This window comes from Dipteris shenzhenensis, chromosome 24, assembly GCF_047967505.1.
Source record: "Dipteris shenzhenensis isolate YYH24624 ecotype China chromosome 24, Dip_SZ_1.0, whole genome shotgun sequence".
NCBI lineage: Eukaryota > Viridiplantae > Streptophyta > Polypodiopsida > Gleicheniales > Dipteridaceae > Dipteris > Dipteris shenzhenensis.
Window position 1 is genome coordinate 35,744,816 of NC_141619.1, and position 27,260 is coordinate 35,772,075.

The window sequence follows — 27,260 nt, forward strand, 5'->3', positions numbered from 1 at the left end:
AATTTCCAATCACTTCTCTTCGTTGCTCTCTCTTTCATGATCTTCATCACTTGACCAGATGTTTGTTGCAAATTTTCTATTTGCTTTGTTACATATGTGGCCACATCCTACACAAGAGAACAAAATAATAAGAATCACCTATAAGAGTTTAAATTTGCAAAATATAACAATCAAAATTCTTAAATTATAAAAACTAAACCAAAAAACCAACTTAATTCAAGATCAATCGAGTATCTCATGGCCTTCCATGACTCGGGCAAGTGTAGCTTGAAAGCCGTTTGCTAAGACAACCTTCAAAGTAAGCTTTGCTTCAAATATACCTGCCAAGAATGTTGTTCGTAGGACATCATAATCTGCAAAATGGGCCACTACATATGGATTGAGCTATCTGATGGCCTTGCTCGATAGCATACCTATAAACTTTTACTACTTCTCTACATCCCCAAACATACTTTCCAAGCCACTTCATTGCATTCCCAATTATGTGACATGATTTCCCATGTCTTTTCTTTGGCGACCCTTGAACTCGAAAAACTTCCACTTCAAACTTGTTGCTTTGGGATTCATCAAAGGGGCACCTGTTGTAGGCACAAGTGGAATGGCACCTAGTGGCTCAATGCATGAAACAACACCTAGTGGTCCAACTATTGGAGGTTGAACTACTATAGTGGATTTTGTTATATTATTTGTTGAATTTGTAGTTTTTGTTATTGTTGACAATTTTGTTGTTGGTGTGGCCATGCCAGTAGGGTTACCCGTAGTTGTTCGTCTTCTCATCGTTTTGAAAGGGATTGCAAATTCTATCTCCCCACGATCATGCATAAATACATTCATTCTATGCATATTTTTAATCCTTAGACATTTTAAGGACATCAATACATTTTCCAAAAACCAGATATGAATGCATAGATAGAAAGAGCATAAAATTTTGGAAAGAGCACAAATTTTGGAAAATTCTCTTTTTTGGATCAATCAATTCGTCAGGAGCTATCCTTCAACATTTATGTGCATTAAAATCTACAATATGGTTTAAGAGCACAATCAAAGTAAAAGAAGACTTTGCAAGGAGTAGGAGAATTTAATGCTAGAAAACCATGTCAAGGCATCAAATACAATTGTATGAGTATTGGTTACTCTACATTTGTCGTGTGATAAGCTGAACACGTGCATGCACGCAAAGCAGGCTATTTATTCAACTGTAGCAACAAGTAATCATTCACCAAGAAGAAAAACGAAGATCGCCTTTAATAAAGCTTTATATGCCTCTTTTTGTAAGTTCCTTCTTATCGAATTCGTCTATTTTTCTGAAAAATAACTTTCATTTTAAAAATACGATAACATGGAAAACTCTAGTAGAGATGAGTTATCATTTTAGTGAAATCACACACACATACACACCCTCCCCCCCATTATCTAACTTCATTTGCAAATACAAAACGGGAGAATTAACAGAAGGATTAAAGGATTTGTCTTTAGGACAAAATTGATGTGAAGATTCTCACTCTAGCAAAAAAAAAAGAAGATTTCTCCATTGCTCAAATCCATGTGAAATTACGATTGATAGATACCTGCAACAAAGAGTTTTGCAATGTTTCCACTCTTCTCTTTTCCTTAAATACTACTGACACGTAACTAACATTTCATGAGCTTTACTTCAGGACTTCAACGTCATAAGACCTCTGCTGATACAGAAATGACAAAATACAATTTCTCGGTAGTGTGTTTCTGTCATTTAAGCCATACAGTCAGTGAAACTTTGTATAGATATACAGAGTGCTTGGATTTCCTAGGGGAAAATAAATGAATCAGAAAATATACATTTCAGCAAACATCTGGAAATTTGCTTGTATAACTGAGTACAGCAATGGAGTTTGCCCCCATTGGAGTACTACACTTGTCCAGCATGTACTATGGGTGGACAGAAGACAACATCCTCCCTGGGTTCGTATCCCTGACAAACGCCTAGAGACAGCAGTTTCTGTGCTCACTGCTAATACAAGATTTTGTGTCACAGAACAGAAATTAGCATGCCAGTGTCACAAAAACATCCCTTTGAAGTAATCATCGTACTCTTCCTGGCACCCCGATAGCTGGGGAGCCACAGTTCCCCCTTTTGATGGAGGTGATGAGCTGCCACTGCCTGCATAATAAACACAACACAATAATCCAGCTAATTCGCCTTAGAAAAACCATTTTGGCATTGCCTCTAAATCTAACGAAGAGTAGCGCAGACTTACTCTTCCTTTTATATCTTAGTTTGTCATCAGCATCAGACTTTGCTTCATGTCTCCTTTTCTTGAGGGTTCCTGGGTTTTCTTGGGGTTCTTCAGATCTGTATGTGTGGAGCCAAAGTTCAATTATATTACCAAAATTCCATCTCAGAATGTGCACTTTCCAATCAAGACAGTTAGTCTTGACCACGTAGCAAACTTTCTTCCGTGTAAAAATTCCATGTTACTACAAGTCAGCACTTCTGTAAAGCTCGACAAATTTGAAAGCAAACGCATGTCACCTTCGTTGTTGTTTGTTCTCTCTTTCTTGTTGTAGCAAAGACTTCTCGCGAGCTTTCTCCCTTTTATAGTTAAGCTTATCTGCACATCTGGGAAAAGTGAAGAAATGACAAATATTACTTTGAGATTTTTTTGTCAGAATCAAATATTCATGTTAAAACAAAGCTCAATAGTCATGCGATCCATCTTAAGCAGTCTTCAAATCCAAGGTACTCATCCCAACCACTCCAGCAACATTTTCCCTACCTTAGTGCTATGGCCCCAAAAGATTCAACCAGAGTCTAACCAGGGGTAGTTACCTGAGGATGATAGGATGGGGTCAGGACACAACCAACATGGGTGTCTTAACGATGACAGTTACCACAAAAGCACAAAAGCAAGGGTACACAACAATTACCAACTGCAAGATTGTCAAACAACTAACCCGAACAAAGGATCAATTCCCTATCTATAATCTCAGTATATACATCCTGAAATGATGTGAATAGAATATATCTAATCAAGCTCACACATCCTGAAATAGCTGGACATCCAGATTTAAAAAGATTCTAGAGTCGCTTCAGGTATTCAGGAATCAAGGATTTCAATTCACATTGCTACATGAAAATCCACATAGGTACCAAGCGGATGTACAAGTTGAAAAACAAATCCGATGGCAGTCTTAATAATTATAAGGTGAGGCTCATGGTCAAAGGACAAGCTCAGGCAAAGGTTTTGGATTTACATGAGACCTTTGCCCCAACAACAAGGATGGCAACCATACAAGCAGTCATTGCTTTGGTTGACCATCATGGATGGTCAATTTTACAAATGGGCATCAAGTTTGCATTTTTAAATGGGATCTGAAGGAGGAGGTATCTGTGGAGCAACCGGATAGGTTTCACGTCCAGGTTCATGTGAAAAGATATGCAGACTTAGAAAAGCTTCATACAAGCTGAAAGATGCCCCCAACCAACATATCGATGACTTACTTCAATGAGATTGGCCAATCTTGAAGTCCATCGGATGCAAATCTGTACCTCCTTTTAGAGGGGAATAAACAAGTAATTATAATCATGTATGTTCGTGATTTGATATTACAGATGATCACAAGGGATAGATTGTACATATACCTAGATGAGTCCAGGAACATGCCCAAACTCATCCTCTAAAAACACAACATAGTGCAGTTTCAGTCTCATGATAGTCACTCATAAGGTTGAAAACCATAAACTCCATCACGCATCGTAGACCAAGGGTGTATAATTTTGAGATAATTGACTTAGGACTCTCCATTACTTCCTTGGGATTGAAGTCAAGAAAAAGGAGCACATCATTCTTGACACGGTTCCAAGTAGAGGACTGCAAGGAAGGGTGACACAGATGGAGGTGGGGGATAAGCTAAGTGCGCAGATGGAGGTGGGGGATAAGAGATACATCTCAGTTGGTGGATGCTAGTAAGTATCGACAGTTTGGAATAACCGACCTAGACATCCCTTTTGTCGCTGAGGGTCTCTATGTGTTCTCATCAAAACCAAAAGAGGAGCATTCAAAAGTAGGATTATGGGTGCTCAAGTACTTGACAGGTACAATAATATACCCGACCACGTATCTCTTTTCCCGATGAGGGAGGATCACTTGAAAGTAGGATTAAGGGCCCTTCCAAACCCCACAGTGGCTGGGTAATCCATAGTGCCCATGCAGCGGTCAATTCAGTTCTGATCTGCTCCCCAAACGGTTTCCCAGGGTGCTGCCCAGATGGCAGCCAACTCTTGCTCCATATCTGCCCACATGGCAGGCCACATGCTGCATACATGGCAGACTCGAGCCCTAATCATTTTCCAGGTGTCATTCCCCATTGTCCTCATATGGGGGCTCACATAATTGACCCTCATACTCTGATATCATATTCCGCATCTGAGCTATTAGAAAGTCGGTGCAGTTTAGGAGACTCCGACCTAGCATTTAGAGAGCTACAAACCAAAAGATATGTTGGACACACGATCTCTTGTCAAAGCATAGGTCCCAATGAATGCAGTAATATGTGAGCACAAATCACAAAAACTGGAGGACAGGATTTTAGTGCATATCCCAAGAGGAAAATCAGATGTTATGTCCTAGAGGTAACTTGGTTATGGTATGAGTGAGGGTTGCTCCCCTGCACAAAGCATATATAACCGAAAGAAAACAGCTACCATAACAAATACGAACATTTGCTACTGGTCACCTTGATGTGGAGCTTCTTACATAAGAAGCTTCTCTGTCACTACTTCAAAGTAGAAGCCAGAGAGAGATCCACCAATTTAGCACCAGCACACAATTCTCTTTACAAAAACATTCTATTAGAAAACCTGGAAAAGAAATGTGAACACAGGAACCTTTTCTCCAATTACTTTATATAAGAACACAACATGCTCTTTTGCACCTATAAACCAAGGCAATCAAATTAAATAGCTTCAAGAAAGACACACGCTAGCTTTATATCTTAGTTCATGCAATGCATTACCCAGCGCAGACTCTCAATTTAACTAGTGCCTGCTTGCTTTGCCCCGCCTCTTTATATGCAAAGTTGACCTGCCACAAAGTCCCATCCATGCCAATAACACTTGCATCATATTGAGCAATATAATAAAACAAAAATTTCTACAGCCCAAAGGGCCTACTTTGGTCCTTTTTGGGGGCAAGAAATAAGGCCTAGTTGTGGTATGTTGGTTACAGCAAAGACGTTTGTGAGTCTATTGGATATTACAGAGCACCACATAAAGCTCACCAAGACATGCCTCATAACTTGAAAGTCCCTCCTTAGCATCACATCTCTTATTGCCACATACAAATTGACCTGAAGAAAACACAACCACCAAAGGACAATCATTAGTACGTAAGGTGCTAAGGTTGAGAAAATACTATTTTACAACTATCTATTCATTGTTAAACAGTTCTTTTATTCTACCTTGTCCATTAAACATTCCTGTAATCAGGATACGCATCTTACTATCATCTTTCATCTTCTTTACAGATCACATTAACAATCACTTTTCCAGATTGTTCGTCATTGTGCAATTTAACTGGCATTTTGATGTAGCGTACACTTAGATGCTATATATGGCACATATCATTATGTAGGTGTGTTCGTCATTGTGCAATTTAACTGGCACTTTGATGTAGCGTACACTTAGATGCTATATATGGCACATATCATTGTGTAGGTGGAGAGGAAATATATGTTGGCACGCCCAAAGAGCACCAGGTGCAGGGGCCCCAATCACCCCAAAAGAGCCGGCTGGGATTATAGGAGGGTCTTCAATCAATGCCATCTATTCAAGGATCCCCAATTGACATGATTGTATGTGGGACTAATTGAGCCCCTTAATGCCACACATCACAAACGCATTTTTACCCTGTTACAATTACGATGCCACATGAGTAAGGGAATCAGCATATTCCAGCAATAAATGTGGAGTGGGTACAGAGCTTCTCCAATAGTTAAGTTGAATCTTCCTTAAATTTCAATGCTCATGCCATATTGCATAGTTACCAGGGAACGGGAACGTCCGGAAATTCAGGGGAATGGGAACCGGAACAGAAACGGGCACCGGAACGCCACATCATACACGACACGTCATTATATGACATAAAACTATGTTAGAAAATGAAAGAAACTAACATTTTACAGATTTAAACTTTCTATATAAGCTCTAAAATACCCAGTTAAAACTTTCAAACAGCCAAAAAAAAAAAAAAAGAGAACGTTCTGGGGCTGTTCCGGTTCCGGCTTGCTTCCTGGAACGGCATTCCCACGTTCCAGGAAGATGGAACTCCATTCCCTGGTAACTATGCCATATTAGTGGATATCTCTGACAGCACGAAATGCAAATGATAGAATCGCATGCCTCTTTTGAGACCATGGGTTACAATATTCTGTTTTGTGCCACAAAGTCTTGACATTTAAAGAGAGCAAAGTTCAGTACGAAGTAGTCTATCACAAAGCTACACTATGCAGCCATCCTTCATCTCTTAAAAAATTAAGGCTTGCAAGTTGCAAATTGAGGGCTATCACCTCATTAAAACTGATTTTAAGGCTGATTCATGGTAAGGCAGTTTTTTGTGATCATTTGAACACCCCATATTACTGATAATCCAAGTGGGACGGTTTGGTATTATACACAATACCAAGCAAAACTGAATTCAAAGGGAGTCAAAGGTACTCACGCATAATAGATACATAAACGTGTAATTGCCTGGCCCAGATACTCAACAATCCCTGCGAGCTAACAGAAAAGCGGCCATCAGGCCACATGGCAAATCACAAGTCATGTGTCTCCCCCTATCCTGCTGCATTATCCCTTCACAGTTTTGCTGCTGCACTAGCACCTTCACCCTACACTCTGTTCCATGCAACAACCTGCTTCTCTCCTCTTTCTAACATCTCTTGTTTCACATTTATGCCTTTCCTCACTTTTCTTAGCCCTTAGCCTCTACCAAGTTTTTCACATCTTCCAGACTCTTCTTGGGACAACAGCCAACAAATCTGAGACCACGTAAAAAAGTCCTAACAATCATGACATTGTAGCACATGCAAGATGGCAAGTATTTCAACCCCGTGCTCAAACCTGTCCTCAACATAGAGCATACCTCAATCATGTCTAGTTTATCACCCATTTCTTGCTCAAGTCAATTGAGCCAGCTAAAGGACTTGACCCAACGTAGTGCAGGGTGGACATATGATGGTTACCTGTTAGAAAAGACCCAACAGAGGGTACGCACAGCGGAAGACTTATAGTAATGCCCAGGAGCTCACACAGTGTGCGTGTGGGGTGTGGAATCACAAACTTCTTAACTTATGTGCAAAAAATAGATGTGCAGACTCATCAATAGACAATGAACCAGCCAGATGGAGAAACCACCAAAATAATATATTTCCGTCCAAAACTATGGACACAAATACAAAAGAGATAGATCCAGAGTCCCACCAATGGTGTGGTCCTCTGATCTTACCACAAGGTCCTTCTCCTATCTGCCAATTATCTCTAGACTCGAGCCCGCGTGCTCCACCTCGAGCATCTGTAGACTTTCCATCCAGTGTGTTCTTCTCCACCTTACTGCCTGTGAATCAGCCTAGGTGGGCAGCCCTTGCCAAGCTTTGTCTGCAGCACACAGGTCCCCTTGGTCCTCCTGAATGTAGGCCCCAAGATAGCTGTTCCACTGCTCCAACCTGCTTGTGAATGGCTGCTCCAAAAGATGATGATCTCAGCAACCTTCTGCCCTAGAAGACAGTCTAGGTTCAGCCTCTTCCTAGAGCTAAGTCTGCAGCAACACCTCTCTCCTTCACTTCCTATGTAGAGGCCCAAGGCTGGTGGATATGCTGCTCCTTTCTGCTCCTCCCAAAGCTGCTTGGCTGGATGCTGGATGTAAAATGAGGCCTGAGGCCTCTCCTTTTATAGGCCCCCAAGGGGGCTGGAAAAAACCGACCAGCCTGCCTCATACTGGCCGACCAGTCTGCTGCTGGCCCAGCCCTTAAAGGCCTCTAAAACTGGGGCCCTTTGGCCCAAACTTCTAGGGCCTTTGGCCCTCCAATTAAGGCAAGGGCCCAGCCCTATATAAGGCATGCCACTGCCTACTAGCAGCCCCATTTGCTGCCCCACCTGGCCTCCATGTGGCCGACCCAATCTGCTGGTCTGCCCCGCCCTCTGCTAGGCTATCTCCAGCCACGTGTGCAGCGCCGTACACATCCGTACTGCTGCTGACATCAGCACGCCTTTTACCTGGGACACCCCGCCATGTCTGCTGTTCCAGATCCACCTCTTCCAGGCCAGATCCTGATGCTGAATGCCTCGTCATCTGCTCCTGTTGTTGGCGCCATCTGTTGCAGCCACCTTGACTACAGGTGTGTTCCCTTAGCTGGCTGCCCACATGACAGCCTGTGTGCTGCCCATGTGGCAGCCCCCTCTCTCTCTCTTCTCTGGGCATCTTCTGCCCTAGGTCTCCCTCCCCCATGCTCTCCTCATATGGGGGCTTACAGATGGGGAGGTGACCATTCCAACATTACCATGAAAGCCACAAAAAAGCGCCAAAAGGCTTATACATACCCAAAAATCAAAGTTTCATTACATGCAATTTCTGAGAACTGGTTGTAAATGCCTTTTATGTATAATACATGGAAACATTACCAGCACGACCAACCGGAAATACGTCAGATCAGAAATAAGATAAAAAAGCACACATCTCTCACCAAAATTATAATGGCTAGCAACATCCATAGACAGCAGCAAAAGTTTGCTTTCCACAAATCTGTTACCTTGCCTTATTGCAACATCTGGCTTCCCCTTATTGTCTTTCCCTTATTGCAAGATTTGATTTCAATTCATACCATGCAGATACAGCATGTCATCCCCTTAAGAATACCACATCACGCCACTCCCAGGACCCGCATCCATTTGGTATAAACTACCCTAGGGCTAGAGCTTTTATTAGTTATTTATGAAAAGTTGACAAAGAAAATCAAGCATAAGAACAAAGAAATGAATGAATGTATACCACAAACACAAGGAAAGATATTAAAAGCACCTTTTCCAGAAATAACCTCCTTCTCTACTCGCCACCTTAATCCAACCTGTCCAAAAAAATATTTCCAGTTTAAATGTCTAGAACTAGTAAATGCATACACGTCTAGCTTGCATACATTGAATCAAACGAGTCTCTTTGCCAGTAAAATCTTATTTGCTATGTTCTGATTGTTAAATCAGAAAGGTACTTCTTGTTTCGTTGATATATAAATTTTATCTTCCATCATTGCTATAGTGAACGCTAATACCCTGCCTCCATCCCTCCCTTCCCCCCCCCGCCTCTCTCTCTCTCTCTCTCTCTCTCTCTCTCTCTCTCTCTCTCCGTGTCAAGTCTCTTGTTGTCGATGGTCCAAAATATGCTCAAGAATAAGGAGAACATAATCATCTTCGATTTCTGGAACTGCTTCATCACCTGAAATGTATGTCTTTAACCAAGAAATATGAAATGTCGGATGGATTTTACCCCATGGTGGTGGTAATTCCAATTTGTAACTTAAGAGTGAATGATTCTTGATGATCTAGAAATGTCCATAGTATCTTGGTTGCAACTTAGGAAACACAGACTTGACCGTCTTGTAATGGCGTGGGGCTACAAATAACAGCACCATGTCACCCGTTTCAAATTCAAGGTGACGTCTACGTTGGATCGCGGACCGTTGATACCACTCTTGCGCGTTTCGCATATGATCCCTGACTTGGAGTAGAATATATTGCATTTCTTGAACCAATTGATCAACTAGGGCCACTCGATGTTTAAGTACAACATTAGTTGGTATGATCGGATTGTGTCCATAAGCTTCTTGGAATGGAGTCATGTTGATGGCACTATGAAAAGAATTATTATAAGCAAACTCTCGGAGTGGCAGATACTCTTCCCAAGCTGCTAAGCATGACTGAATATAATGTCGGAGCATTTCTTCCAAAACTTGGTTGACTCTTTCAGTTCGGCCATCTGATTCTGAGTGGTAGGCTGAACTGAACAGTAGAGTTGTACCCAAGGATTCGAAAGGAGAAGTCTAAAAGTGACTGGTAAACTTAGGATCTCTGTCGGTGGAGAGGATGTTCTTGGGCAATCCATGGTGGCTGAAGATATGTTGTATGAAGAGTTTGGTGATGTCCGGAGCTTGGGCACTGCTTTTGCAAGCAACAAAATGTGCCATTTTGGACAATCAATCAATCAACAATTACCATAATTTGAGTGTTACCTCTAGATGATCGTGGTAGTGTTGTAATAAAATCCATGGAAATACTTTCCCACCTTTCAGTTGAAACTACAAGAGACTGAAGAAGCTTGCTTTCATTTGTTGACAAGATAAGCAAGACGTAACCATTTTGATGACGTCACTTTTCATCTGAGTATGTTGCACTGAGTAACCGATAAGTTTTGTTAATGCCGGGATGTGCAGCATAAGGAACTATATGATGCTCTTTTAACAAAAGACGTCGAACATCCTTGTCATGTGGTACACAAACACGATCTTGATAATACAGAAGGTCGTCTGTATAAGAATAGGATGAGAAGATCTTCCGTTTTGACGTAGAAGGTTGATCTCAAAAGAACTTGTACTGTTGTGCCGAATTCTTTATCCTGGAGATACTCCCTTTGAAAGAATTCTAAACATCCACAGATAATGTAGAGATTACCATAGCCGAGGCTAGAGGTAACCTGCTAAGAGCATCTGCAACCACATTGCGTAGTCTTGGAATGTACTTAATGGTCATGTGAAAGTTGGCCAGAAACTCAACCCAACGTGCTTGATGAGCATTCATTATTGGCTGAGTAGTCATATATACTTTAGAGAATAATGGTCTGTCTTTACCACCAAGTCGGCTCCCATGAGATAATGTTTCCAAGAGCGGTAAGCATGTACAATGGCAAGGATCTCCTTATCATAAACCGAGTATTTGGTTTGGATATCGGAATGTTTATGGCTGTCAAAAGCAATAACTCTGCCTTCTTGCATCAAGACTGCTCCTGTAGCGATGTCAGAAGCATCTGTCATGACCTCAAACAGAAGGTTTGGGTCAGCAATAGATGTGGTAGTGAGCGCTTGCTTGAGTTGTTGGAAACTATACTCTGTTTCGGGAGCCACTGGAAAAATGCCGTGCTTTTCGAAGCTGCAATCTCGAAAAACTGAGACCTTTGTATGGTAGAAGTTTGCCAAAGAGAAAAGAGCGGACTTCATGAACATTCTTAGGAGTAGGCCAATTTCGGATTACCTCGACCTTCTTAGAATCCACAGAGATGCCTTGGGCTGAGATAACATGTCCCAAATATTTGAGTTAAGTTTTGAAGAACTCACTCTTCTCAACGTTGATGTAGAGAGAATTGGCGCGGAAAACTTCAAAAACTTGGTGAAGATGTTGATTGTGCTCATTTAAGAATCTGCTGAAAACAAGGATGTCATCAAGGTAAACGATGACGAACTTGTTGAGGAAAGGCCTGAAGATATCGTTAATTAGTGTCATGAATGTGGCCGGAGCATTGTTTAACCCAAAAGGCATGACCAAACATTCATAGTGTCCATACTTTGTTCGAAAAGCTGTCTTGTACTCATCGCCTTCTCATATGTGAATTTGAAGATAACGTGAGCGAAGATCAATCTTTGAAAAGTGTGTTGCGTGCAGAAGTTGATCAAAGAGGTCATCAATGCGAGGCAATGGATACTTGTTTTGCTAGTGAGCTTGTTGAGGACTCGGTAGTCGATGCAGAGGCGCATGGACTTATTCTTCTTTCCACAAGTAGTACAAGAGATCCAAAAGGGCTTCGACTAGGCCTAATGTGACCTTTGTCGAGTAGTTCGATCACTTGTCTTTGGATTTCTTCATTTTGTGTGTAAGAAACCCGATAAGGAGATTTCGACGGTGGGTTACTTCCTTAGAGTTCAATTGGATGATCCACTGGTCGTCGAGGTGGTAACTGCTTGGGCAATTCCCGTGGAAAAACATCCAAATAAGGCTGGAAAAAAGGCTGGTTGAGGTACTCAGGAGGATCCTTTGTCGGTGTCTCCTCAACTGCCGTCACCACTAGACATGCAATCTTCACTTGGCATTTACGAGCCCACTTCTTAACTTCTCAGGCGGAGGCAACTGGATTTGAAGAAGCGTCCCTAGAATCAATTAACTCGATAAGTTTTCCCTCGTGGACAAACTAGATTGTATGGCTGTAAAAACTGATTGATAAATCATAGTCGTAGAGCCACTGTTGTCCGAGGATGATATCGTACCGGGAAAGAGGCATGATGTCAAAATTCAACTTGTCCGTATAATGTTGGATGCGAAAGGACAGATTTTTTACCATGGTGTTGCACAAGAAGGTAGTTTCATTAGCAAGTTCGATCTGATAGTCCTTGGAACTAGGACTAGAGGTCAACCAAAGTCTTTCGCCCATAGAACTAGCTAGGAAGTTATAAGAATAGCCACTGTCGATGAGAATAGTGACCGTTGTTCCACGAATCGCTCCTTGGACGCAAAGTACTTGAGTGTCCAGGGAAGGTTCGGGATTGCTGGCAAGGCTCATGTGAATGGTATTTGCCATTCGAACAGCTTTGCCTTTCTTGTCTTATGTGGGAGTGGCATCTTCTGTCTAGGAAGTGCTAGGTTCCATATTTGAATTTTGCTTGTGTCGCTTTGGACAATCGAACCATCTATGGTCACCAGTGCAGATGGTACAAAGTTCTTTTGTGCTGGAGATGTTCTTCTTGTCAAAGGTCGCATCGAGCACCCTTGGCCGATGTATAGTTCTGTGATTTGATTCTGAAAATCTATAATGCGCTCTGGGTAAGCAATAGCGCCAACGGTGGTGGTGATATATACTTTGCGGACATCAATGAGTAACAAGGGATTCTGAGATGAAAGCATGGAGGCAATCTTCATCAGTCAAATGGTCAATCTCCAGCACCTATGTGGTGAACTGGGAGATGTAGGAAGACAGGGAGCCCATTTGCTCCAATTGTCGAAGTTTTGAGCGTGCTTGAAAGTCCGCATTGGCAGGTATGAACTGCTTACGGAGCACGTATTCAAAATGTTCCCAAGTTAGCACACTTTTGCTGTCCTTTAAGTGCCGTTGCCACCAAAGAAAAGCTATAGGAAAGCTGCCACGGCAATCTTCTTGCCTTTAGTGAGGTCAATAGTGTCAAAATACATGCGCATTTTGGCGAGCCACTGGTCAACTGTTTAGCGATTCCGCTGACCAGTGTAGGGTTCCAGTAGTTTTATGTCAAACGTTTTCTATCTCTAATGGAATCGGGTCCACATAGTTGTCGGGCGGCATCTCGTCATCCTCTGTATGTGTGGTACTGCTAGAATCATGGAGTTGCTGGACTTTCCAAACCAAATTAGAAATGTTGTCCTTAAGTTTAGAAATTTGAAGTTGAAGTAATGCTTTGCCATGTATATTTGCTTTAGGGAACTTTTTAGGATTGAAATCGCTAATCTCCGGAGAGGTTGGACGCGAGCGGTTCGACACCTCTGAGGTCCCTGTGAGAAAAGCATGAGATTGTGCTCTAGTTTGTAACCATTCTTGGAGGAAGATCCGGGCTGCTCCCTGAGATTGCTCATGCTGGATGGGACAGGCGAGGCAAGATGGAACCACTCGTGGAAATCTGGCAGAGGAGGTCCAGAAGGAGGTAACACCGATGATGCCAAACTGGGTGATACCGCTCTTGACAGGATAGGAGTTGGTTGCAAAGTCCATGGATCCAGAAAAGGGTAAGGAGCTGCTGTCGGAAGAGGAGGATATCCAGGAGAAGGAGTGCCTTTAGTGTGTAAATACTCTCTTGGGAAAGGTGAAACCTACTCAGGAGGATATCTCGAAGCTGAAGGAGGTGGAGAATACCCTAGAGATGCTGAAGTTAAGGGGTAAAAGTCTCTCCAAAGATGGCCATCGAACTCGTGGGGAATATCGGGTTCTGGGTATCTGCATGTCTCGTGAAACACAACCTAGACTGTGTTGAGGAAGTAGTGAAGTTGAGGTGCCTCACACAAAAGATATAGGATGTCGTCCAAGTAGGGGAAGGGCACGTGACAAAAAACCAACGATGCAAAAACTCCAAAGTGGGCTGGTTGTGCAATCTGAACACGATATTGGGTGATGGGTGATGCCCGAGGTGTCCTTGAAGGGATATCAAGAGCATTACCAGGGGTTTCCATTTTTGAATGAGGAGATGTTCATTTGCTGTAATTTTGTGAGAGTAAAGACAGCAAATATGTGTTGAGAGAACGTCCTCAAAGAAGAAAGGAAAGAAGCCACCTGGCACCAAAGATTGACTGTCATAGTGGTGCTGAAAATTGTGTACAAGCAGTGGGCTTCAGGCTGGAAATGGTACAGCATCAATTGTGATTTAGAGGGGGTCCTGATGTCAAGGTAGTTGAAGACAAATTGCAGGCTCCAAATTTCGAAATTAGGGTTTGCTGTAGCCGGAGTCAAATAGCCACCTTCAGCAGCGTTTTGGCATGACCTGAGCATCCAATCAGGGCAAAAGTTCAGCAGATGGTAAGGGCGGTTGAGGGCAGGGAGTTATCGGCTGATTTCAAGGCATAACTGGCGCTGGCAGGAGCATATCGCAAGCAGGAGAGGCTCAAAGGAAATTCGCTGGCAGAGGCTGAAGCAAATCGTTGCATCTGGCGCTGCTTGAGGGCTGTGCTTTGCACGGTTCTTGGGCGAATTTGAGGGCAGCAAAGGCTGCTGATCAGGGCCAAGAAAGCCAAGCTAGAAACAAGGGCAGCAAATCGGCAGATGGAAGGCTAAATATGCATGGAAAGAAATATACCTAGATGAATCCACGAACATTCCCACACTCATCCTCTAAAACCACAACATAGTGCACTTTCAATCTCACGATAGTCACTCATAAGATTGAAAATCATAAACTCCATCACGCATAGCAGGGACTAGCTACTATGACATCCCCACTGACGTCATCAGCGCCCAACAGTGGGGGTAGACCATAGTATAAAAATATGCTCTCACACATACAAATCCACACACCCACACATACTTGAGCATCCTTTTATACAAATCCTTTTATGCATGGAAAGAAAGGCGATTCCCGTACAAATTGCGCCGAGATGAAATCGTGATTCCTTTTGGCTGCCTAGGTTGGGTGGTTGCCAAAAATTAAAGGCTGGGTTACTTGAACCCAAATGTACACTAGGGATGGCCTTGGGTAAGGGGGCTGGTTGTCCCTTTTTGCCCCCCCTAGGCGCCCTTTTTATAACATGGTGCTTGGTGCCTTGGGGTATGACCCTTGGAATAGTTGTGCCTTTTCATGAAGGGGTAAGTCTCTTTTTAAAAGGAGTCAAAGCTCTTCATCGACAAGGCACGTCCATTGGCAAAAAAGGGTGTCCCCCTTGGTTTTGGCACAGCCCAAGCACATCAAAACACACGAGAATTGTCGTGCTCATTCACATCAACTAGTGATGTGAGGTAGATAGAGAGGCCACTAATGACTTAGGTGGGGTTGGCAGTAAAAATATTTACGCTCATCCTCTCCATCTCTTCCATGCACAACATGCGTGGATTTCCTTCTAGCGGAAGTAGAGGCATCAGATAGGCACTAGAAGGTGAGGGGCATTTCCTACAGGTAGGAGCGAAATTTACTCTGATACCACTGTAAGAAATCCTAGATTTACTATATTTAGAAATGTTCTAAGGAACAGAAAGGAGACTGAAAAAGCAAAGAACAAGGAATATTTGTATTGCTTGAGTGTCTGTAGTATGTCATCCATACAATTGAGCCTCTCTTATATAGAGAGTGAAGAGTCACACATGAAAAGGTGCGTACTCCAAATTGTATGTGCATGAAGAGGTGTGTACCCCTTGTGAAGGGTGTGACCCTTGATGAGAGGGTACATTACAATGATAGTGTCTCTTCAATAGGATGTGTCTCTTGTGAAGGGTTGGGCCTCAATAGGAAGTGTCCCGTCGAAAGGGCATACCCTTCCACAAGTGTCCATTCATCAAACCATCCATAAGTCTAGGTATAAGGAATACGTCACAGATCGTGACACAAAGCCTCTATCTACATAGACCCTCTTAGCCATTCTTAGTCGCCCACTAGACTTGGTTCCTCAAACAGCATACAGAGGACCGCCACACTGATACCATACTACTGTGTCTCCGTCCTCCCCATGAGTTTCAGAATATTTAGTATTCATGTTTATGTTTCTAGTTCTCGTTCTCGTTCTCGTTCTCGTTCTCTCTCTGGTTATATTTGTTGTTTGTGTTTGTGTTTGTCTTGGGTACATATGCCCACTTACTGGCTCCACCCATTCAAGTCATTGTATCTAATTTTTCAATCTCATAGAACCTCGAAGAATACTTGATCTAGAGTACAGTTAGGACATTATTTAGGCAATTCGAACATTATATGAGCAGGTATCAGGCAAAGTCAAGACTTCGGCAGGATGGGCAGAGGAGGTCATGAGCACGATTGGGGTCAAACAAGGTTGTCCGTTATCACCAACTTTGGTTGGCTTGTACCTTAGGCTTCAGTTCTTCATCACAATCAAGTATGAGCATACTCTTCTAGATGCAATACTGCAAATTGAATTATAGCACTGTCATCCCTCGGACTCAGTCCTCCAATTTGCTTAGCCACTCCTCCAACACATTTGGTGAGCTGGTCTCACCTTTCAACTGATTTTATCATTTAATCATTACCCATGCCCAATTCTTGTCCCATTTCACTCTAAAGGTCATTGTGAATAATCTTAGCAAATTGGGTAAACGCCATGACTGCCCTAACATCTGGTTCAAGCTGAAGTTGGGACAACCTCTCCCTTTCTTAAGGGATTCTTGGTATAGCTCAGAGGAATTAGGACTTCAAAATACATGTTTATTTTCAGGCACATCAATATCCATTTCTATTGCCTTTGGCTCCATTTCTAAAGCTGGAAATAAAAATCAAACAATGTCTCTTAAATTCTCATAGTATAGCACGAGGCAGGCTGAAACCGTAACTAAACCAAAGAACAGCCCTCAAACCAATCGCAAATTCCTCCTGGGCTCCCGGGCACGGCTTGCAAGCGCTTACGGGCTTCAATCCACGTGTAGAAACCAAAATCGCAGCAACGGGAACACTCTAGCACAGAGTCGCAGCAAAGGAAACACTCTCGGGCTCAAGAACCTGGCACGCAATCCAAGACAGGCTCTGTAGAAGAAATTGCAATTTGCTCCTGCACTAGAATTTGTAACCGGAACTTGAACAAAGCGTGGGAACTTTGAAGAGCTTGTTGAAACGTGATTGCCGACAAGTAGAGTAGCTGGGAGATGAGGGAGAGAAGCAAGAACACAGCACTAGGGGCCAGAAAGAAGGGCTGGCCCCCCCCGAAGGTCTTTATAATTAGTCTTTGTACAACTGGCTCTTCACAAGAGCATGAACTTAGTACAAAACTGAATGATCTTCAGCTCTTTGGCTCTTCTTTTATAAACTTGGCCTAGCAAAAAGCTAAACCTGCTTTTTAAAAGCTATTTTATGCTTTTGTTCTTCCTAAAAGCTACTTTTATACAAAAACCAAGCTTTCTAGCTTTTTTTGCTGCTTTTAGGGCTTTTCTTGAGAATTGCGCTGCTTTTTATGCTTGTCTGCTTAGCTGGGGCCCTCCTCCATATAACCGCCCACTTTCTGGATGCTTTTTGCCTTTGGTAGGACCTGCTTTTTGCACCTTTCCCCTAATTCTAGGGCTTCTTTGCACTTTCCTTGGTCCTACACATTGCCACAAACATTCAACACTTTAACCCGTTAAAGGTTAGTCTAATGCATGCATTCTAGTTCTTGGACTATTTCTAGTCCCTTGTGGGCGTCCCCACAGTTCTCTTTTTACTGATGCAAAGCAAAAGTAAAACAATAAAACTTATTCTTGGTTAATTAACTTAACCATTCTTTGACCAAAGTCAATTCTAATAAAGATTATTCTTTATTTTCTTGGGAGAAGCCCCCACTGGTGACACACGCGCTGCTAGCAGGCTTTCCGACTCCAGATGGAGGATTCCTTGCTTGTCTATGGCAGCTGGACCTGCCGATCAAGTGCACCGAGCAGGGAGTTATTTACCGAGGTAGGCTTAACAAAATTCCCCAACCTGTAAGTGTTAGAAATAGAGGATAGAATCACTCACACCTCACTCCCGATCTAGCTCATACAACACTCAGAGAGACAGAGAAAGAGAGAGTCAAAACTCAGATATAATCTTCCACAGTCGTGGGCAGACAAAAGCTCACCGAGTGAGCATGTACAAACAGCCAAAGGTTGCTGTCAAGTGCTGAGCCACTTCTCTCCCTCTGCGAGCTTGCCTGTGTGCAAGGCAGTCTGTGCAGGTGATGAGAAATGAGGGGGCTTTATATAGGCCATGCTTGGGGCTGTTAAAACCGACCAGCAGGGGGTCAGCCCCCTGCTGCCGCACCGTTTCCTGCTCCATGAGCTGCGTAGAAGGGCCGCGTCCCTCTCCTTTGCTGCGAGGGTTTCTAGCCTAGTAGGTCCTCTGTCCCGTACCCCCCCTACAGTCCCATGCCCCCTTGTCCCCTTAAAACGGGGGCTCACAGGTGGGGCAGTCACTTTTCTAACACCCCCTCTCAATGACACAACTGTGGGCCAATTCCCATGCGTCGAATGAGATGTTCCATCTGCTCCCTGGGAAGCGCCTTCGTGAAGACATCTAAGATGTTGCCGTTGGTCGGGCAGTATATCAACTCTATGACTTCTTCGTCGATGAATTCTTAAACAAAGTGGTAGTGGACACTCGAGGTGCTTCGTCCGTGCGTGGAACATAGGGTTGTTGGCGATCGCTATGCAACTCTGGTTGTCGCACATAACCGCAGTCGCATCTTCTTGGGCCACATTCATGTCCTCCAAGATCCACCTGAGCCACAATGCTTCACATGCCGTTGTACAGACAGCCCTGTACTCCGTCTCTATAGATGAAAGAGCGACAGTAGGTTGTTTCTTACTCAGCCATGACACAGCTCCTGATGAGAGTAAGAAACAATATCCAGAGGTCGATCTCCGGGTATCAATGTCACTTGCCCAATCACTATCACAGAAACCTCCCAACTCAATGCCTCTGGTATAAGTGATGCCGTAGGTGCAGGTACCCTTCAAGTACCTTAGTACCCTCATACATGCGTCCCAATGAGCCTTCTTGGGTGTGGCGGAGAACTGACATAGCAATCCAACTGCGTAGGAAATATCTGGTCGAGTATTGGTGAGGTAAAACAAACTCCACCAAGCATCAATATAGTGATGAATCAACCGACTAAGATGGATCAGTTTCCATGGGAGTCACTGCTACTTTGCAATTTTCCATCTCAAAGCATTTGAGCAGTTTCCTACAATATTTTTCCTGTGAAATAAAGATACTGCTCTTTCCCTGCTTCACCTCAATCCCAAGAAAGTAGTGAAGTATGACTAAGTCAATCATCTCAAACTCCTCCATAAGAAGTCGCTTGACTTGAGCAATCTTCTTCGTATGATCCCCAGTAATGATGAGGTCATCTACATATAGAATCAATACCAGCCGCAAATCCCCCTCTGTGTCGAGATAAAGATTTGCCTTTGATGGACTCCGTTAAAGTCCGATCTTCTAAAAGAAAACATCTATCCGCTGGTACGAAGCTCTGGGGGCCTGTTTCAGCCTATATAAGGCCTTCCTCAGTTTGTAGACTTTTAATGGGGATCCTGGAATCTGAAATCCTAGTGGTTGTGCCACATATACCTCCTCCTCCACGTTACCATTCAAAAATGCAGACTTGACGTCCATCTGAAAAATAGGCCAACTGTGATGAGCAACCAAGGCAATGATTGTTCGAATAGTCACCATCCTGGGGCGAAGGTCTCGTCGAAGTGAAGTCCTTCTGACTATGCATAGCCTTTCACCACCAATCTTGCTTTGTACTTGTCCAAGCTCCCATCTGACTTGAACTTATGCTTGTACACCCATTTAATCCCGATGACCTTCCGCTTGATTGGTTTGGACACTAAATCCCAGGTGTCATTTTTTCAAAATGGCATCCATCTCTGCCTGCATGGCTTCTTGCCATTCTGGAATATCCTTCACCTCCTAGAAGAAAGATCACATCCCCACCATCCACTAGAATGACAATCTTCCCCTTGCTGTCCAACAAGTCTTCTGGTTTTGCCTCCACCCCCCGTTGTTAGCTTCCACAACTTCCGGGCCACTAGATGGCTCCGGATTTTCATCTTCCAGATCGGGTAGTTCGACCCGTCTAGCTTCCCTAACTCTCCCAAGTTCGGGATGGTGAATGAGAGGAATCTGGAGGAAGGAAGAGAAGGGGCTGGAGAGGCGACAGTAGAATCTTTGTCCTCCATCCTTGCTGTAAAAAAGAGCAGTAAACTGAATTTACAGCGGAGAACTTGACCACGCAGCAAACCTGAGTGTCGATTGGAGTCGCATACTTGCTGAGGTACTCCGATCTAGAGCTGTGAACCTAGCTCTGATACCAAGTTAGAAATAGAGGATAGAATCACTCACACCTCACTCCTGGTCTAGCTCATACAACACTCAGAGAGACGGAGAAAGAGATAGTCAAAACTCAGATGTATTCTTCCACAATCGTGGGCAGACAAAAGCTCACCGGGTGAGCATGTACAAACAGCCAAAGGTTGCTGTCAAGTGCTGAGCCACTTCTCTCCCTATGTGCATTTGCCTGTTTGCAAGGTAGTCTGTGCAAGTGATGAGAAATGAGGGGGGCAGAGGGGACTTTATATAGGCCCTGCTTGGGGCTGTAAAAACCGACCAGCAGGGGGTCGGCCCCCTGCTTGCAGCACCGACCTGTAGGCTGGCCTCCACCGACCTGGTTGGTTGGCTTGGCCCAGCCCTATAAAAGGGCCCATGTGCCCAGCACAAGGGTTGCTGCTGCCACGCCACTTCTTGCTCCATGAGCTGCGTAGAAGGGCCGCACCCCTCTCCTTTGCTGTGCGGGTTTCCAGCCTGGTAGGTCCTGTGTCCCCTACCCCCCTACAGTCCCCTGCCCCCTTGTCCCCTCAAAACGAGGGCTCACAGGTGGGGCAGTGACTTTTCGAACAGTAAGATCCATGGAGTTCCTCAAAAATTACCCATGGACATCAACTCTTGAGCACTTGGGCCAAAATAGAGCACGTTGTTGTTTTATAGGAGCCACAAGCACCAAATCGATCACGTGGTCAACTTGGAGTTCGCTACTCTTGCAAACGTACACAACTGGTCCAAATCCACCGCGTTGTCAATTTGAGTCCAAGTGCAAGTGTTCAAAGATCAAACCAACCATGCGGTTGATTTGGAGGTCTTCCAAATCGACTTTGTGGTCCATTTGAGAAAAAAGAACTCGACCCTCCAGATGGCTGACATGCAGCAGATCAGTGTCACTCCTGGCGACAGATTTTTGCAGCTTTGGACTCAGGATGTGATGATCCACAAATGAACCACAAAGTACCCATGATCTGGCCCAAAATCTGCTCTGATACCAACTGTAACAGAGCTTCTACTACTGGTTCCTAGTTGTAACCAGTTAGAAAACCAGCAAAATTCCACTACGACGACGTCCTTGAGATTCCATTACCTTATGGCATGAAGACTAATGACAGACCCATGACCAATCTTCAGCCAAGTGACCAACGCCAAGCAGCAGAGATCACTTCTTCTCAACCCCTTTCCCATTGCCTCACTCAAAATTCTTGTACAATGTTAACAACCTCTTACCGGGAGACTAACCCAAGTCATAGACAAGCACTTTGATTCACTAGTGCACAGCTACTTAGTTTTTAGTCATGAAAGATGTCAGTAATGTATGTCTATATGCTCATTCTATGGTCTCACAGTCCAGTCCCTTGACCATGCTTATTCGACCTCCTGTGGACATTAACACAATCATAACCTCCTTTACAGTTGCAGACACTAGAGAATACTTGGAATCGGAGAGCACAATCATTTTAAAAAAACTCTTGTTAAATTTTGTTAATTCTAAAGTAATTCAGATTAGACTTCTATGTACGGACAATTTTTGAATTCTGAAACCCCTTTCCTAATGTAATCTCCAATCTATTATCTTTTTAGCTGTCTATTACATTAATAGAGCATGTCCAAAAAATGATTTTTATTGAAGGCCCCTATATTAGAGAGAAAATACACTACCTTGCCGTCTTTATAACGAGCCATATCAGCAATGCAATACCTGATTAAAGTCAAGTATCCAAACTTTGTATTCAAAATCATGCTCTCATAAAACATCACAATCCTTAAATTATAAACATGACCACCTCATTCATACAAAATGAAACCTCAACCTCCTTTCTAGCAATGCCATCTACCTAAGAATTTTATAATACTGATATATTATCTTTAAAAACAATACGCTACTTACTCAAACTTAAAAATTAGTACCATTCATATATATACCTTTGTAAGACTAGAATAAGTCCAATCATACAAATTTAGACTTTTGTTGTTCTAAATCTACACAGAAAATAAAAGAGAATATGAAAGAGAAGAAAAAAGAGGTACACAAAAACTTTTATGAAAAACAAAAGGAAGACATACTTAGCAAGCAAAGCAACACTTATGTCGTCATCAGTGCCCAAGCATAAGCAGTTATACTGGGTTTCTAAAGACCCCGCGGAGTCTCTTGGGCAAACCCAGTGCTTACTAAAATACGTCAAATAAACAAAAGAGAAAGAAAACAAGAAATAAAGAAGAAAGGAAGCAGGTGACTAAGCAAAAATAAACAAGCAAGTCAAGAAACAAAATCTTCCAAAAAACTGGAATATCGCTCTCTCTCTCTCTCTCTCACACTCACTCTCACTCTCACTCTCACTCTCACTCTCACTCTCACTCTCACTCTCACTCTCACTCTCACTCTCACTCTCACTCTCACTCTTATTTAAAACATAAAAAGCTAAATGGTCCTTTACACTTATGTATCATTTCCTACAAAGAGGCAAAAATACATTTCTAACTTAGAAAGCACAAGCATACTCAAACAAACTCTCTTTTGAAACTAAAAGAAAAACGGGCTATTCAGCTCCCCGCTTTTTGTTTTCAGCTTATGTTCAATCATTCTAAACATACCTAAGGCCGATACACCATAGATAAAAGACTTCATATCTAAGATTATGCGTACTTTTTTCATTATTTTCCTTGGATTATACCTCTTGTATAATAGTAAAGTGATCAAATTACTACAATGAGTGATAAAAGACTCCCTAGTTGTACAAAGGTGGGAAAATCTATGGAATTGGGAAGAAATGACTCCATATTTTGCCAAATCAGAAATGTTTTGAGTCAATGTGAGGCATTTTTATAATGTGTAAACCACTATATTCAGGTTGTTCACATTTATTGTATATATCAACCTCTAATCCTACGGTAGATTGAGAAATTCTAAGATCTAAGAAAACACAAGAATCCCCTCTTGAAGTGCAGTTCAGTTCACAAGAGTCACGAGGATAGATTCCTTCTCCAAAAGCACTAGCGTCTTTGTACATATAGTCTTGAAAGTTAGGAACATCTGGTACAAATAAATCATCTATAAAACGCCTAACTTGGCTAAGCTTATGTAAAATGATAGGGCAAGTATTATTAGAAATAAGACGTTGCATAAACTCAAATTCATAAGTGAAAAGATAAAAGTTTGCTAAAAAGACAGCACAATTAGTGCCCATGGGGATTCCTATAATTTGTTGAAACAAAGAATCACCTATTGTGATGTAAAGATTATCTAAAAGAAAATCTATCCAAGAGCAACCCAGAAGACTTGCAAAAACTCTAATGTTTTGAGATCAAATCCCTTTGAGAAACTAAGGCAGGGGCGTAAGTTTTGGCAAGCGAGTTCACTTCTCTCAAAAGACATTCTAAGTAAAACTTTTTGCAAATAAAAACAAAGTTATTGGAACATTTGTCCATATAAGAAATGACAAAATTCCTATGGAATTTTCGAAGAGGAGTTTCATCTTCTTTGGAAAGATGGTTACTTTGCTTTGAGCAATTAACTGAAGGGACTTCTTCTAGTTTCAAAGCGACTTTCTTCAAAATCTTCCCTTTCCATTCTGATAAGATATTTTGAACTCCTAAACATTCTTCTAATTGCAAAACAAACTTTGAGATTCCCTTATTGATAGCTTTTAAAAGGCAAGACTCTTTAAAAGAGTACATCGAAATTTCGTGCCTTTCATGAAAAGGTCTCTTAAGTTACTAGAAAGCAAAATTGAGGTATCAACTGTGACTACATGTCCTAAATCAGCATCAATAAAGCTTTGGAATCTCTTACTTTTATAACAACAAGGTTCTCTAAGGATAGAAGATTTTGAATGCTCTGAAAGCCTTTTACTTATCTCTCCATAGTTGAAAGCCTTTTGTCCTAAAGTTTTTACATACTTCCAAGCTACTACTGGATGCTTCCAAATTCTTCTCACAAAATGAGAGAGAGAATCCATTACTTCAGGAGACTTCAAAATTGAGTTTAAGCCTATCTTGTCAAGGGAGGGAGAAGTAAAAATACAAATCAAGAGTTCCTTATTTAGATAATTTAAATCCTCAAAAGAGAAGTTTTCCAAGGTGTATTGAAGTTTAAAAAGAACTTTGACATTATCTTTTTCAAAAACTTTTATTGAAAAAAGACCCAGAGACATTAATCTATCTAGGTAGAGTAGTCTTCTTTTATAGTCTCGAGAAGCAAAAACTCTTGGAACTGAGGAAGTTAAAGGAACTAAAGGAGGGGGAAGTGGAGGAAGAGGAAGTGAGGGAGGCAACTCACGAACAACATGTGAGATTGCAGGAGAGCTAGGACAACCTCGTAACATAACTTTAGGTTTCCATACGATGTTAGGTGTATGACTATGTTGGTAATGAGGAATGTTAAAGGGCTTGATATGAGTTCTCCACATCAAAGGGTTCTTTTTAGAGGTTCTTTTATTTTTACGAAGAGTTGATTTTCCTTCCAAATTAAAACCTCTTGGGAAGAAAGTGTGTAAAGTTCTCATCCAAAACAATTCACGAGGACGAGCAGCCTTGTAAAAATCCTTGGCATTATTAAAATGGCTCTCTATATGCTCAATGGGAAAGCAACGAAACAAGACTTTGCCATTGCCGCATATAAGGGTTTTGAATTCTCAATTAAGGAATTCTTCCTATGAACTTTTCTAGCTTCCCTAATATGTTCTTGAAAACAAATAAAAGCTGTCCTATAGGTTTGTCCTACATAAATCATATTACTACTATGTATGTTATAGACAACATAAATTACTTGCGTGGCATGAATAGGACTAATAGAAATAGAAGTCTTGAGATGCTTGTTTCTAAGACGTCTTAGTTTATTAAGTATTCTTATGTTATTATTAGTATAATGAGTGCTAACTAATAAAGCCTTAAAGTTAGACCAATTAATGTTACCTTCCCCAAAATCATGAAGATTATTCATGTTTCACCTAGCTAAAAAGTTAAACCTTTCTCTATATATGTTTCTTCTAACTTTTTTGTTTTGATTTACCGAGCTAGACCCAACTAAATCACCTACCAAAGAGACAAGACCATCACTAGTATTTCCAATGTTGTTCGGTGAGGTCAAACGATCCAACATTGGGGAACTTGCTTGCACTCTCCCTGCCCATCCCAAGGCAGTTTCTCCCTTGCTATATCTCCTAATTCTAGTAGTATTTAGGGGGGGGCTTGCTTGCACAGTCATTACTCGTCCCAAGGTAACTCCTCCCTTACTACTACAAGGGAATGTCACAGGAGCCAGATGACATCCCAAGAGATCGCCCTGTTCGTTTCCAAAAGGCAAATTCATCATAGCATGTATCGCTAAGCCAATATACCCCCAAATTGGCAATTACAGTTAGGGTTAGCCAGGGCCCCAAGGCCACTGTAAGAGCTTAATCAACCTAGAAGCACCAAAGAAAGAGAAAGAGAAAAGGAAAGTTACCAATAATTTAAAAAATACAATAAAAAATAAAGCGGTCATACAATGAAATAAACCAAGGAGAGCAACTAAAACAAAACGCAAAAGCACACTTTTTAAAGAAATAAATTTTTAAAAAAATAATATTAAGAGAGAGAGAGAGAGAGAATTAAAAATAAAATTAAAATTAAAATTAAATTCTTAAACAAAAAGAAAAGGATTAAAATAATAATAAGAATAAATGAGAATAAGTTTAGCTGTTGGGGCTTCTGCACCCGCGTTAGTACCATTCATATCCTAAATTATATTAAAACAGTCATTGTGATAGTTTGTTGCTAGCAATGACGATTACATCATAAAGGAGCCTAGATTTCACCTTATATTATCATGCCAACATGTTATAGCAATGCCTAACAATACAAGCCAGTCTACGAACCTCCCCTTGTCGCTTGCTGGTCAAATGATTAGGTTTGTGAAAACATATAAGCTCACAATATCACTTGGCATAAAGCACAGAACATATGTATAGCACCTGACTTCTATGGAACCTAACTCCAGCTATATGTACAAAAAGCACAGAAGCGCTGGGAGACTCTCCGAAAGATCCTCCATGGGGCTGCATACACATGCTTCCCACTCTCCCAGGGGACTAATTCGTTGCTGCAACCAATGATACGACCAAGACTGCAAGGACAGGAGGAAAGAGACTGCAAGGACCGGAGGAAAGAAAGGGTCAGGATCATAAAAAAGCAGCAGCGTAGATATGAGGCTAAGCACAGTCAGGAGGAGGGCCACAACAACCAAAGCATTTTAGGAATAACTTCAGCCCAAAGGTATGCAAGCAAGAAGGTCTCATGACTTTATTGTCGTGATAGGCCACACATAAGGTTTATACATGAACCACACATGCCAAGCCCCACTGTCTATTGACAGTTTCTTCACCATTGAGGACATTGAGGCAGGACTCTGAAAGATGGCCAATGACAAGGCAGCTGACCTTCAAAATACACAGGCAGCACTGATTAAATCGGCAGGTTCAAAGGCAGCTATGTGGACATGCAGCATGCTGAATGTAGCAGCAATACACAGGTTCCTAGAAGATTGGACAAAGCAACTCGGCCAAGCCCCTACACAAGGGGGCACAGGAAATCCGGCAAACTATCGGACAATCATGGTCAGGTCCACTCTTCCTACACTGTACAGCACCATCCTCAAAACTAAAATCACCAACTGGGCAGAAACCAAGGCAAGAAAGCCAAAAGGCAGCGCCAGATTTTTGCTGCTTTGTAGATTGTCCGTAAAGCCTTTGATACAGTTCCCAAGA

At 42.2% G+C, this 27,260-nt stretch overlaps 1 protein-coding gene across 1 annotated transcript in view; it reads right to left on the minus strand.

The window, feature by feature from the left end:
• Nucleotides 1–1,573: 1,573 nt before the first annotated feature.
• The window catches only part of LOC147886547 (folate-sensitive fragile site protein), a 32,011-nt gene continuing 6,324 nt past the window's right edge, over nt 1,574–27,260 (minus strand). Inside the window, exons 5-11 of the mRNA XM_087395661.1 lie at nt 22,177–22,216; nt 9,054–9,099; nt 5,270–5,328; nt 4,996–5,063; nt 2,513–2,599; nt 2,238–2,332; nt 1,574–2,140 (exon numbers count right to left, since the gene is read on the minus strand). Coding sequence (XP_087251787.1) covers nt 2,037–2,140; nt 2,238–2,332; nt 2,513–2,599; nt 4,996–5,063; nt 5,270–5,328; nt 9,054–9,099; nt 22,177–22,216 — 499 coding nt within the window. The 3' untranslated portion in view covers nt 1,574–2,036. The remainder of the gene's footprint in view (nt 2,141–2,237; nt 2,333–2,512; nt 2,600–4,995; nt 5,064–5,269; nt 5,329–9,053; nt 9,100–22,176; nt 22,217–27,260) is intronic.